We start from the raw sequence: 14492 nt of genomic DNA, 5'->3' as shown, positions 1-14492 counted from the left end.
ACCACTTCCCTGGGGAGCCTGTTCCAGTGCCCCAATACCCTCCAGGTGGAGAACCCTTTCCCTAGTACCTAATATCCAACCTAATCTTCCCCGACACAGTTTCAGACCATAAACCACGCGGTTCTGGCCGAGTCCTGCTTTCAGGCTCTGAGACCCCATCCTCAGAGAATCACGGAATTGTGAGGGTTGGAAGGGACCTCTGGAAATCACCCAGTCCAACCGCTCTGCCAAGGCAGGATCAGCTACAGCAAGGGACACAGGAACGCGTCCAGATGGGAGCCATAGGCAGGCAGATCAGCTGCGCCAAAGCCCGACCAGGCCGACCCGCGTTCCTGGGCCCGCTCCACCAAGGAGGCCTCCCGGCCCCGCCCGCTGCCGCACCCGGATGTACCGACCTCCCCCACCCCGGGCAGAAGCCGGCGCATGCGCACCGGGGGCCGCCGCCGCCCCTCACCCGCCGTGCGCCCCTCACCCGCCGTGCGCCCCCCGCCCGCCCGGCCCTGTCGTGAGTTCGCCGCTGCCCCGCTCGCCCCCCTGCTCGCTCCCCCCGGGAGCGCCGGCGCCCGCCCCCCGCAGCCCGTGTGTAGGGCCGGGCCCGCCCGCTCGTCCCCGCCCCGCTGTCCCCCCCTCCGCCGTTGCCAAGAGTGTGTGTGTGGTGTGTGCGTGCGCCGGGGGGGGGGGGCAGGAGGCACGGGTTGGGGGCGGCCATGCCGAGGGAGCGGCCCCCCGAGCCCGGCGGGGAGAGTGGCGAGGCCGGCGCCGAGGCAGGTAACGAGTGCGGCCGGGCGAGCGCGATCCGCGCCCGGGGGTGGGAGGTGAGAAGCCTCCGCGGGCTCCGCATATAGTCCCCGGATATGGGGGAGGAAGGCCGGGTCTATTGTGCGAGGGTACAGGCGAGAAGGCGGAGGGGAGGAGAGGAGAGCGGAGGGAGCCGGCCCCGGCCCTGCGGAATGATACCGGGCGGGCAGCGGCGGAGCGGGCCGGCGCGGCCTCGCCGCCTCCCCGCAGTCTCCCGCTGGGGGAGCGGCGGCCATGGCTGTAATGGCCGGTGGAGGAGTCGGGCCTGGCCGTCCTCCTCCTCCTCCTCCTGCCGCGGTGCGGGTCCCGGCGCCGGGCCGGCGGGGAGGGCCGGAGGAATTGTCCGGGCCGGCTTGCGGCGGGTAGGACGGGACGACTCTGGCTCCTTCCGCTGCTCCTCTCCCTCCCCTCCTTCCCCCGGCCAAATTAACGAGAGCTCCGAATAAAGGATGATAGACAAATGGAAAATGAGGTTCAACTCGTCCATCTCTCTGATTTGCAAGGAGGACGTTATTTTTAAGTTTATTGTTGTTTTCCTTTAAAAACACCTTTGCAGTAGTTTTCTTTGTGAATATATGTATAAAAAAAACCCAAACAAAACTGGTTTTCTCTCCCAACATGTACTAGTCTCACGCATTGATTTTAAAACTTTTGATTATATTTTACTGCCGTTGATACCTTGAGAGTACTTCAGGACAGGACTAGTTTGATGAGCTGGCGTGTCTTTTTTTGTTTTTTGTTTGGTTGTTTTTTTTTTTTTTTTTGACAGCAGTTGGTAGCTGGTGAGTTTTATGGCTCTGTTGTGTAGTTCATTCCTGCTAATGTTACTGTGGTTCTGTGAGCAATATCGGAAGGCCCACAGACAAAAAAATACTGTTGTTCAGGTAGGCCTGAAGCCCTCATAAGTGACTTCTTCAGCACAAGCATGTAGCAGTAGGTGTTTATTTTAAATATGTGTTTTTTAAGAGATAGAGTGGAGAGAGATTTCATAAAGTATTTGAATACCATGCCTATTTCAGTCATGAAAAGTCAGCCAATTAATATTTTCTGTATATATTTAGAATTTTTAGTTTTCTCAATGCTTGCACATGAGCTCTGGCTCTGTAAGGGGAATGTGTAGGTGAGCCTACTGTGGAATACTTTTCTGTAGAATTGAAATGTGCTGACAGGCAGAGAAAAAGCTGTATTGTTATGTGAGAGCTGGGAAGTTGGGCAAGATGTTTTCTACAGTATGGAAAGCCAGATGGGCCACACGTTCCTACCAGCAGTGGTTGGGGGTTTTTTTGTTAATTCTGTTGTGGCCATTGATCTCAGCTTTTGATCACTAGGTAATAAGAATATAAAGAAGGTCCCAAAGAACATTTGCTGTTGCCAGCTTTGGATGTTGAGGGTTTGGGTTTTTTTTTTTTATTATTGAAACTAAAAATCTACTTAAAGATCTACTTAGTCCTCCAGTAGTTTTTGGAAGGGTATGCATGTGTCATACGTGTGTGAACTCCTGTAGTAATACTGCAATGTCCAAATGAGAAAAGGATGGGAATTGAGACAAGCTGTCCAGAAAAATACAGCCTAGTAGCTGTATTCATTTTGCGTATAGTTGGACCTTGATCTTAGACTATTTCTATAGTAAGAGAACTGTATGGCTGACAAGACTTACTGTGAGTTTCGTCATAGTCTCTATTTTTCACATATTTATTTCTTTTAAAAGAAATTTGCCAATTTATTAATGATACTGTTTCATAGAGGTGGTTTGAATGCAGACAGCTGTTGAGAATTACAGAGTCTAGGGCTATTACAGGGATTCAGAGAGAACTGTAAGAAAACCTGCCTAAACAGGCAGGTTTTGTGGATGCTGGTGTTTTTGATCCTTGAGATTTCAGCAGTTTGGGAAAGCAGCAAAGTCAGTGTTGGCAAGCATAGTGTTTTTTTCTGCATTTCTCTGTGACAAAAAAAGGTCATGAATGAGGAAGCTCTGGCTGAACAGGACATCTTGAATCTGGGAAATTTATGTGTTCAGGACATTTGGCTGTTTGTCCTGTTCAGATACAGACTTTGAAAACTGGTTGTGCATTTCATAGATTTCACTTTTACCAGGAGAAATTTTATTTAGAAAACAGGTGTTTACAAAAATAAATTTCGTATCTTTTACTTAGGAAATTGCATGGGTTTAAGTGGGTTTTTTTAAGTGTGGTCCTTGGAATTCCTACAGTCATGCTATGTTGATATCTTTCATGGAAGTGTTGCTCTCTGTAGTTGTACAGTCTGTATATTTAGGGTAATACAGCTCTGGGAGAAAATAAAGGTGAATCAATAATGTTTTATGTAGCTTCCTTTGACTTCTTTAACCACCATGCATGTCAAAGACTAAAACAAGTTCTTTGCTCTAGGAAAATGAAATATGTTGGATAAAAAAATGAACACTAGGCAGCAATAGTCAAAATAATATCTTGACCTTAATAGCTGGTATTTAAAAAAAATCCTTTTTCTCTTTTGGCATTGTAGTGTTTTCCCGAAACTATCTTGCAACTTTTTGTTTGTCTTGAAACTCAGTTGAACTGCTCAAATTGACCTCTCTGGGTACAAACTGAAACATGGTAGGTTCTGTCTGAGCATAAGGAAACCCTTCATTACTGTGAGGGTGACTGAGCACAGGTATTGGTTACACAAGGGAGTTGTGGAGTCTCCTTCCACAGAGAGACCCTTTCTCTTTTTACCTGTGATGTTTGTCACTGAATAGCAGCAACATGAAATGAGTGGTTTTGACTTTTGCTATCTGATCATTTTCAAAAGGAATGCTTTGAACAGCAAAATAAATATTTCAGGGTGTACTGGAGCAGTTTTTAAGCCAAGAGTGTATGTCCTTTATTAAACCCAAGGGCTACTTTTAAACATGTTTGAACTGAATTCCTCTATGAGTGCAGTTAAAACTTGAGTATTTCATGTCTTCAGAGGGCCTGAATTGTAACAGGATTCACATATGAAGAGTGATAGATATTAAATGGACAAAGCTAAGAAACACAGAGATGACATAGTTTTAAGTCTGCCTCTGCAGACCTGGCTGTATTTTGTCTGCTGCCTGTCAGTCATCTAGCAGCACTTAGGATGTGGGTACACTGATTTAGGGAAAAGTCAATTTAGAGGCTTTACATTCCAATTTTATATAACTGAAGAAAAATAAAATTTGAACTCACCAGTTAAGTCTTATCAAATTTTTTTTTGTAGATTATTTTAGTAGTTGTGCATTAAGGTTTTATGTGGTGACCTCTGACTGACAAGAGACGAGTAGGTGAGTGATGTTGTGTAGGCAAGAATGAAGAGGTTGTGGTACTGCTTGTGTGGTGTGCCCTAAATCTCTTAAATAGGTATAGGTAATTCCTTTTGAAAACGTACGGGAGGAACAACTGCTCAAACTTTTGCCTTAGAAAAGTTAATATTTAGGCTTTATGGTGATACTGTTATTTGGTCACCTCACTGTTCCGCAGTAAAACAATCCACATTTATGTACGAGGGGCGTGTTGGGTGATAAAGATGATAAACTCAGACTACACTGGCCTGCTTTAATTGCACATTAGTTCCTCACTATACTTGAAATAATATCCCTGTCTTTTCCCAAGTAATCTATGTTCTGTGTGATAGCTTCAGCCCTTGTTCTGTCCCATGTCCATAGCTTTCAGCCAGTTGCAGAAATTTTATTTCCTGTTGCATGTGTGCTCATGTCTTCATACCTCATTTATTCCTACACATTAAGTGCTTCTAAATATAATTAAAATTTCTATTTGAAATCTTTCATGTCCCTCTTTTGAGTTTTATTGCTGCAGTTGGATTATGTTCATTCTTTGGAAGAGGGAAGATCATGTAGTAAATAATTCAGTTCATTCAGAAGTTTCTGTTAACAGTGTAGTGACTGGACACAGGTAAAGGTCGTGGTTTCAACCATGAGAAATCCAAATCACGTGAAAACAAACAGCTGAAAAATGGTAGCTTGGTGTGTTCATATGCAGCTGTCAAAAAAAGTGTAGCTCCTGGAGTATTTACTAATAAATGTAGCCATATTTGCCTGAATGTCAAATGAAGCTATTGAACTTACTTGAGGAAATGCCAATTTTCAGCTGTCTGTGTAGGTTAGAATGATGTGAATGGTGTGTCTGTGTGGTGGGTTTACCTCAGCCAGCAATTACGCACCCTCCAACCACTCACTCACTTTCTCCTGAAAGAAAAGTAGAGTGAGAGAAAGAATGGGAATAGCAAGAGCAAGAAAAAGCTTGTAGATTAAGATGAAGGCAGTTTAAGAAATAAAGGGAAAAAGTAAAAAAAAAAAAGGTAAACCCCAAACAAAACAAAAAAACAAACCCCAAACCAACCAAATTGCCAACCAACAAAAAAGTCCAACCAAGTGATGCAAAGGTAAATGTTTGCCATCTCTCACAGAAGTGCAGTCTGGTGCTCTCTCTGAGCAAAGAACACTACCTTGGAAGAACTACCCCCAGGTTTATATTGCTGAGCACGATGGTTTATGGCCTGGAATATCCCTTTGTGTTAGCTTCAACTTTTCTCCCACCCTCAGCCTACCCACTGTGGGGGCAAAGTGAGAAACAGAGAAGTCCTTCATGCTGTGCAGCACTGTTCAGCAATAGCTTAAGCAGTGATGTTAGCAGCATTGTTTTAGTCACAAATTTGAAACACAGCACCATATGTGCTGATAGGAAGGAAGTTAACTCTATCCCAGCCAGACCCAGTGCAACCTACTTAGCCTCTAACTGGCTATGATGGAGCTGTTAATTCTGTGTCCTGTCTGGCTTCTCTGCAGCAGCGATGTGGCTGTGCTCTGTCTGGACTCATCTTTGCTCCTGAAAGGAGTGCAACTACTTTGTATTGGCACATGCTGAGTGACTGGCCCCTGGATGTCCATCCCAGCAGTGTGTTCCTGGAAACAAAGTGTGTGGACTAATACTACTTGGCACTCCGGATTAAGTGTTGATCAAAGCATAATAAAAATACCTTGTCTTACAGGAGCAAATCTTGATTGGTTTCTGGATTTTGGCTCAATATGTGGACTGAGAGTTGAGTCTCTCCCCTGCTTTTCCCATTGGAAGTCAGGGGGAATGCCTGCTGCTTTTGTTTAGGAGTGCTGAGCTAGATTTAAAATAACCTGTTTTATGATTGCAGAACTAAGCAAAATGTTCTAATGATTCATGATCATTTGTGTTCTATGAGTTCAAGTGTAGTATGAGGAAATGTCAATATTGCCATCCCTGTTCTGTTGTCCTACCAGTTTCTTTCCATTCACAAATTAGTAAATAGGTTTTGATGGGGTCAGACCCTTTTGTCCCTAGGCTTGCCAGCTGCCATTTAAATTCAGTGACAAGTTTTCATCCATGAATTTCACAAGCTTGAGTGTTTTATTTTCAGTGTCCTCTCAGTCGGATTCGAGGAGGTTATTAGAGATCTAATAAGGCTGTGCTGCATTCACAGCTGAATGAGTCCATCTGCGCCTTGCAGAGAGGGCTGTGGGCTGCTATGAGGCACAGTGCTGCTTACATAAGGAGAGAATGGCTGGGAGTGCTCTAATTCTGTCTTCCTCCTTCCACATTGAGTTATCATCAGTGGCTTCTAGCAGAGAGCACCTGCTTGCTGACTCAACTCCTGAGGTCAAGTGTTGGTGAAGGCTGTATCACAGCTGAGTTCACCCAAAGTGATTGCTGCTGCTCTGTGAGGGACAATAAATTCAGGAAAGAAATTACAGGTTGTAACATTAAGAGTATTCAAGTAAGACCATCTTTAAACTGGAAGTTTGTTATCATTGATAGGTACTTTGCAAATCTGATTCTGCTGGTTTTGGGCACTTTGGACAAACTAAGAATATAGACAAAAATATGTTTGACAGTGCATGTTGACAAAAATGTGTTTGATGGTGCATAATGAGCTAAGTGCTCCCTGTTTAGGTTAATTGTATTGATACTTGACTGTCTCTCCCAAGCTGTGAAGGAATAAGGTTGATTTATGTTGCAGCTAGACTAACATGAAAATTGAAAAAAAAATAGAAAGTGACAGTAGCTTCTGCACTGTTTCTGTGTAGTTAATACTAAAAAATGCAAATGTTTGTAGCTTTCCTTCTGTTCAGCAAGGTTTATCATTTGTTGCAGTGTGCAGACCTGAAAGAATCACTTACTTTTCAGGAGGTTTGTTACTCTGATATTCTTTTTGTGTGTTCTCTCTCTGTGTTTGTTTACAGATACCAGTAAGAAGCTGCTCTCTAGTAAGAGCATGCCAGTTCTTTCATGTGATTGTGTTGACATTATGTGCTTAATCAGTTAATGTCTTCTTGAACTAAAACCTCCAAGTTTTAATTCTGTGGTTTTGGCTCGAATGGCATTCTGGATGGCATTAATTCATTAACAAACAGCAGACTTGTGTTTTCATCTGCCAGAGTATACCTGACAATAAATAAATTGCTTAATTTGTGCGTATTTAATACGTATATTTTTCTGAGAGCATAAGCATCATATTGGCTATTTATGATACGCTTGCTAGTATGATAAATGATGAATTGTGTCCATCAAATGCTGTGTCAGTTATGTCAGTATTTTGATTTTTTTCACATAGGTACCCAGGGAGTGTTTAGAATTGTTGCATTTTTTTTAATTGACAAATTTCTCAGTGCATTTAAAAGTACAGGGTTCATACCCCACTGCCAACTTCTTGAACTTGCTTTTGTCTCTGTGTTTTTCTGGTATTCAACAGTATGGGTCTTTAAGATAGAGTCAGTATTTTGCAGTGTTTGGCTTGTTTGATGATCCAGGCTGATGTGTCAAAAACTTATTTTTCCTCTGATATAGGGAAAGATTATTTTATTGTGTATTTATCTGAAATACGGTAGTGTAGGTTATTACTTTGACTTGTTATGAAATAGGTATCAGTGTAAATAAAGTTTTCATTGGGATACTCATTCTTCTTACAAACAAATTTTGTCAAATGGTTATTTCATTTTTTAAAATTTTTTTTATGATTGAAATGAAAACAGACCTGAGTCATGTGACACCTGCCTGAAAAGTCAAAATATGCCTCACTTGCTTGTTACTTCTTTAATTGACAGTGTCTTTCCTGTTTTTACTGTCCTCCTAATTCTAGACACAGTGTAACAGTTTAAACCTTGCTGTTACTCAATTGTTTGATTTCAGGAGGAATACTTTTCTGAATGCTCTCCTTGTTAGTAGAAGAATAAGATATAAAGTCCCTTCCTACGTCTTTAATAAAAGGGAGTTGTGCAGCTCTCTGAAATACCTAGTATTTGGTAGGTGATAGAGGATCAGACTGTTTTAGTGACAATACAAATGAAAAAAGGATTTTAGTCTCATCCCTCCCATAGGCTACTTCAGATGAAGTGTTAATGAATAAAAAATGAGTTTGTAAGTTTGTATTTTAATTTAAACCCGTATTAGATAGCAATCCTGACCTTTGAATAAAAGTGAAGCAATTGAACTTTCAGAATTCTTTCATATCCAAACTAGACTGTTTCTGTGGACATACTGGCTGTAACTATCTAGAACAGACTTCAGGCTGATTTCCCAATAGCTAAGCCTTTGAAGACTTCTGGAATCTAACCTAAGCTGATCTGCTGTGCCTTGTCCTTAAGGATTTCTGCACTGAGAGTCACCTGCCAAGAGAAGCTGGACTTTACAGTGCAGTTGGTGATTCTAGGGTCCAGTCCTGATTCCCCAAAGCCCTTTGCTTTTTACCAATACGAAAGATAGGACCAAAAAACCCTGTAAGATTTGGCTTTGGAAAGAGTTACAAAGATTTTCTTCGAAAGCGTAATGCTTAAAATGTTACAGATGTAAGCAGTCCATTTTCTATATAGGTGCCTTCTGTTTTCTTCTTCCATGGGATCTGAGTGCCTTTGAGAAGGCAGAGCAGCTTGGAGGGTTTATGATCATCCATGAACTAGTCTTGAGAACTTCCTGATGATTTGGCATGGGATGTGATATGTTCAACTCCTCATTTTTCGAAGTTCAGGCTGTTTTTCTGTTCTTTTCCGTGAAACATTTTAGGATTATGCACTTGTTTCATCTTTCTGTTTAGTTTAGTGGTGATCAATTCTGTCTTTTTACAGAAAAGCTAAAATACTTTCAGGTACTGCATCAGGTGGTCTGATTTCATAGAATTATAGTCATCAAATTCTGTTGAAATACTACAAGATACATAATTTTTCATTCTATAGTTAAACTCCTTTTTGAATTGAAGAAGAACATTTGCAGCCTGTAGATTAATCAGTATTACAGTCAATACAGATATGATACACATTTTAATAAAAAAGATACATAGAAATATTATGAACCCAAGACCAATGCCACTTGGTAGTATTATTCAGAAACTAGTGAGCGTGTTGGGTTTTTGTTTCAAAGTATAGGGAAGTTAGCACCTTAGATGATGTCAGTGCTACATTTTTGCTACTTCAGTTGCTTAGGCATTATATTTGCATATTGTCCTGTGCCTTTGATCTCAAGAGTGAATGTTTAAAGATAATCTCTTTGGCTCAAGGAGAAGGTTTGAAGGTCTTTCTAAAGTCATGGATTGGATCATTTTTCAGTTGTCAATTTAAAGTAGAGGTCAGGCCTTCATGGGGTTGAACAATTACTCCTTTTTCCAGGGGAAAGGAAAGCTTTGTGCATTACATTTTCATATAGCCTAAGTATAGGAGTAGATTTTTCTTTCACTTCTCTTGTGTTGCCATTATTTACAGAAACTGATCTTGTGTCCTTTATTCTGCTCAGGCATATTTATCACAAGGATGCTTAAAGGATTGTGTCTTGTAATTAAAGCTGTGGTTTTCAGCTTTTGAAGAAATGTGACTATTTCAGGGTTGCTATTGATAGTGTCTGCATACTGTGAATTTACAGTTTATTAAAAGGTGCAATAAGTGCAAGTGTACACATGATAAAGATTAGTAATATTTGCATCATTGTGTTACAGAGAAATACGTGAAAATGAAACTTTGCAAAGCAAAATTTAATTGGGTGACTTAGTCCAGAAAGGAGAAGTATAAGTCCCTAGGGCATTGTTTTTAGTTGGGATTTCTTGCCCAGAATACATTGTGCTGAAATGTTTTCTACAGCTGCCTCAACTACAAGCTTTTAAAGTTTGTTTATGAGAATCTTAGCAGGGAAAAAAAAATGGTCAGGACATAAGGTACTGATTTCTTTTTCTGCTTGTAAATAGTGTGGTGAATGAGAGAGGACTTTGAAGTGGGTGCAGTAGAGTGGAAATACTGTACGAATTGTAATCTTCAGTTTCCTCTGAGGAAATTTAAACAGGATGCTGTAAACTTCTACTTGTGGTGTTGTTACTTCCTATGCCTAGTTCTTACATATGTGGGGAAAAGTACTGACTTAAACATCAGGCCTTCCATGTATAGATAATAAAATCAGTGTTCCCTTCTTTTTGTGTTCTGTTCTTGATGCAGTTTTAGTTGTGGCAGTGTTTGAATTCTATAGATTTTTTTCTCTTTCATGACCCTAACCTGCAGCACAAGTTGACCCCTCCTGCCAGTTGCTTTTCTTAAATTTTTTCTTAAATAAAGATTACTTCCTTAGTAATAGAGTATCTTCTCAAATGTAAAATGTGCTTAAGTTCCTTAGATTAATATTTTCCTTATATCATAAAGTATTTAGAGGATTGACTTCACTCATTTGAGCAGAAGGATATAGAAGCTTGCAACTTGTATGTCAAAAGTTGTATGACTGTAGGAGTTTTAAAGAAAACTGTATGGGCTTAGACTGGATCTGTTCAAAGAAAAATACATCTCTTTCCTTTGAATTAATGTGTACACACTTAGACTTGCAGTTTATTGCATCTCTCTCAACTGTTTGAAACATTGGTGTTGGTTTTGTACCCCTAAAGGTTTTAAAATAGGTTTTAATAAAGGTTTTATAATGCCAGAAGAAGAAGAAAGAAAAGATGTCTAAATTTTTCTTAAGGAAAGAGAGAGAGCAAGGAGGGAGGGCAGAAAATCTGTGTAGTCAGAACTGCTGACTAGGTAATTTTAAAAAACTTTATTAAACAGGTGATGTAATACTATTAGTAGTAACCCCTGGCAGTATCTTACTCATACCTAGTGTTTTTTGCAACATTTCATTTTGTTGTGAACTTGATGGGTGTTTATGAAGCACAGAAAGAATTTATTTCAAATTACGGGGAAGAGGTGATTATTTATGTCTTTAGTGATTGGCAGCTTGAGATATGGATGTATTTGGATGATCCTGTGTCAATGGAAGCAGTAATGTTTATGCCTGAGATCTTCAAGATCTCTTGAAGTTACAGTGTTGGGTAAGTCAAAAATCTTAGAGGAATTGGAATAGTTTCTGCTTCAAATGATTCTGTTTTTTTACAATGAGTTATAAGTAGATGAAATGTGACTTCATACAAATCTTTTGTTGCTTGTTTTGCAGGTGTTGTTCTGACACCAAAAAGAGAGAACGGTGATTTTTCCTACCAAGTACCCAACTTTCATAAGTGTGAGGTTTGTTTGCTGTCTTTTCCAAGAGAGACCCAGTTCCAGCGCCATATGAGGGATCATGAGCAAAATGACAAGGTATGAATTGTAGTAGATATAACCAGTGTATATTGATATTTTCGTATACTACCAACTGAAGCTAACACAAGATGTCTTTTCCATTTCTTTTCAGTCACACCACTAATAATTATTACTTGGGGGCCTCAGTTTTGTGACATTCCTCTTGTTTTCTCATGTTTCCTTTGAGATAGGACCTTCCTTTGATACCCTTTGATTGGATTATTGTTTCCAGATCAGTAATTTTTAATTTTAGCCATTTTCTTTGATTTTTAAAATACTCAGGTAGGTGAGAAAATATATGAGTTTTTTGCAATAGTTTGCAAAGTGATTCTACACATTAGCAATAAAAAGAAAATAACGCTTATATTTATTAGCAGGACCCTACTAGTGAACTAATTTAGTATGTATGTATTAATCAGTAGATTAATGTCATCACTTTAGCTACTTACAAATCAAATTTGGGAAGAATGAGAAGAATACAGATATGTGATTAAGACTAGGCTGGCTTTTTAAATGAAGCTTGCGCCACAAGTTGCATCTGTAATATGAAGCATTTAATTTATTTCCCTTGCTTTCTATTTCACAAAGCTAAAACTACTTACATGTAATAGGAAAACAATTTTATTACTTTTTGAGATAGCCCTAAATACAGATTAATTTTTACAAAGCTTAGCACTTAGAGATAATTCATGTATACAAAGAACAACTTACACAAGTTTCAGTGTTGTAAAGTTGATAAAGTTAAACCCATGCTATTGCAAACTTATGTGTAAGAGCCTTTACATCTAAAAGTGAAGGTGCTCTTAAAGAATTAAAACTGATTGTGCAGATGCCAAGTGAAAAGCAGTCAGTCCTAGTGTAAACTAAGTGTTTTGCTGTTTTGATTATTAATTTTACTTAAGGAGATTTCATGGAATCACAGAATATACTGAGTTGATAGGACCCTCAAGGATCCCCAAGTCCAACTCCTGGTCTTGGGCAGAATCATACCATATGCCTGAGAGCATTGTCCAAATGCTCCTTGAACTCTGTCAGGCCTGGTGCTGTCACCACTTCCCTGGGGAACCTGTTCCAGTGCCCAACCACCCTCTGGGTGAATTGTGACCGGAGTTAAAGAAGGAAAATGTATTTCTGTCTCTTGCTCTTTCCTCTCTCCTGCTAACTTCGCTCTTTTCGGACAGTCTCAGTTTTGAGTCTCTGGTTTCCTTAGTTCCCCCTCTTTCTTTCCCTTTGTGCTCTTGTAATGCTGTTTTTGTATTTTTTGTATTGAGATGCAAAGAAAATAAAATAATTAATATTGGTATTATTAAGCATCATTATCCTACGTAGGTACTTGAATTGCTCTTTTTTTTAATGTTTAACATTTTGATTTGTATGGTTATATGTGTCAGGGTATATGTAGCTTATGGGAAGACTGAATTTTGTCTTTATTTTTGTGATTTTAACAAACAGCCTCACCGGTGTGACCAGTGTCCGATGTCATTTAATGTTGAATTCAACTTGACCCTTCACAAATGTACTCACAATGGCGAGGATCCTACATGTCCTGTGTGCAACAAGAAGTTCTCCCGAGTAGCCAGTCTGAAAGCACATATAATGCTACATGAGAAAGAGGAGGTAATTTCATGAAACCTTATAACAGAATTTTGAAAAGACATGTCATAGTGGTTGTATTTAATCCCTTACCTGTATGCTTTAAATTGGAGGATTGAATAAATTATTTTGTTCCAAAGAAATATAAAATTTTAAGCGGGGATTAGTTACGGAAATTAATATCCTAAATATAAGTAAGTGTTCCCATTGTGTCTTTATGAACAAAGAGAATCTGTGCATGTTTGATAGATACCATATTATAAACATTAACTGATTGGTTATTTACACATACTTTTATTTTGAAGATGTTTCTGTGGCTTAATCTACATTAATAAGCCCACACGTAATAAATAATGTGTGATCATGTTTGATGGCAGATGTCATGGTGAGGCACTTTCACCATCCATAGAAATAGATTAAACTGTTCCTTTATCTACAGCTCCCACCTCCATTTTTGAGTGGTTGTTTTGCTTGAGAGTACTTCTTGTTTCTTCCCCTCTCACAGTTTCATTTTCCATTCTGATGGTGTTGGTTAAATTCTTAGCAAACAGTTAATACATAGTGGTGTATTTTGCACACTTTATAGTCATGACTGCATTACTACAATTGCCAGAGGTGATTGCACTGCCCGAAATACCAAGTTTTCCATCACATAATTGCATCTTCCTCCAGTTAAGGTTTTTTCAAAATTGCACTTGGTGTTGGAGAATGGGAGCTGAATCAAAAATGCACTTTTATTGTCAGACTTCTAATCATAATTGTAACGGTGGTGTGTTTCTCCATGCCAATTGCTGACAGCTTACAGTGGCCACCATACAGTTCTTGTCCCACCTGGGTCACCAAAAAACTGATGCCTGAAGTGGCCACCTAAAAACAGAGACTAGACTAGAGTAAGGGAATAAAGGTAGATATTTATTTGAAAGGCCTTCAAAGCTACACTCTGGGGAGCCAGAGGCTACTGCCAAGATGGTCCCCAAGATGGACAACAGGTCAAGAGTTCTTCACACTTTTATAAGTTTGGTTCATTTGCATATCAGGGTTAATTCTCCATTTAAAGCTTCAGTTAATGATGTAATTTCCCCAAGCTTGCCCCCCCTTTAGAGGCTTTTGGTTTATACTTTTGGGCCTAGGACGGTCTGAGTGTCCTTGGAGAGCAGGCCTAGCACAAGAGAGCAGAAGTTAACAGGCTACAAGAAACTTCAGAGTTACACAGTAGGCAGCACAGGGTTTGAAAAATATGAAAGTTAAAACCTTAGGCATCAACAGCAGTTTTGACTTGTCAGTTTGGGATAATAGGCCTGTTTGCACTTTTCCCTAAAACAGATGCCGGCATGCCATCTGTAGAGGTTGTATTCCTTCTTTAATCATATTTTAGTTTACGTTTTGTCATGTGCACAGTCAAGTAGGTAGCCAAGTTAAGTACAATTTTGTTGCATTTTAACATATCTGTAATGATAAATGACTTAATGGGTATTATCAAGGGAACTTGATTTATGAATTGCTAAAAACATCAGAATAAGGAAACTAAGCA

General features: G+C 39.9%; 1 protein-coding gene across 6 annotated transcripts in view; it reads left to right on the top strand.

The window, feature by feature from the left end:
* The first annotated feature begins 664 nt into the window (after window positions 1-664).
* Window positions 665-14492, top strand: part of ZNF236 (zinc finger protein 236) — a 77732-nt gene continuing 63904 nt past the window's right edge. For 3 of the 6 annotated variants that reach the window (XM_032120547.1, XM_032120536.1, XM_032120528.1), the window contains exons 1-3: window positions 666-768; window positions 11244-11386; window positions 12821-12985. In XM_032120547.1, coding sequence (XP_031976438.1) covers window positions 708-768; window positions 11244-11386; window positions 12821-12985 — 369 coding nt within the window. In that variant the 5' untranslated portion in view covers window positions 666-707. Of the gene's footprint in view, window positions 769-1066; window positions 1161-11243; window positions 11387-12820; window positions 12986-14492 lie in introns of those variants that run through there. The other 3 variants (XM_032120562.1, XM_032120552.1, XM_032120572.1) reach the window with 2 other exon arrangements.

The sequence above is a fragment of the Corvus moneduloides genome, chromosome 1, assembly GCF_009650955.1.
Source record: "Corvus moneduloides isolate bCorMon1 chromosome 1, bCorMon1.pri, whole genome shotgun sequence".
In the NCBI taxonomy this organism is placed as follows: domain Eukaryota; kingdom Metazoa; phylum Chordata; class Aves; order Passeriformes; family Corvidae; genus Corvus; species Corvus moneduloides.
This window is presented reverse-complemented; position numbering and strand designations above follow the sequence as displayed.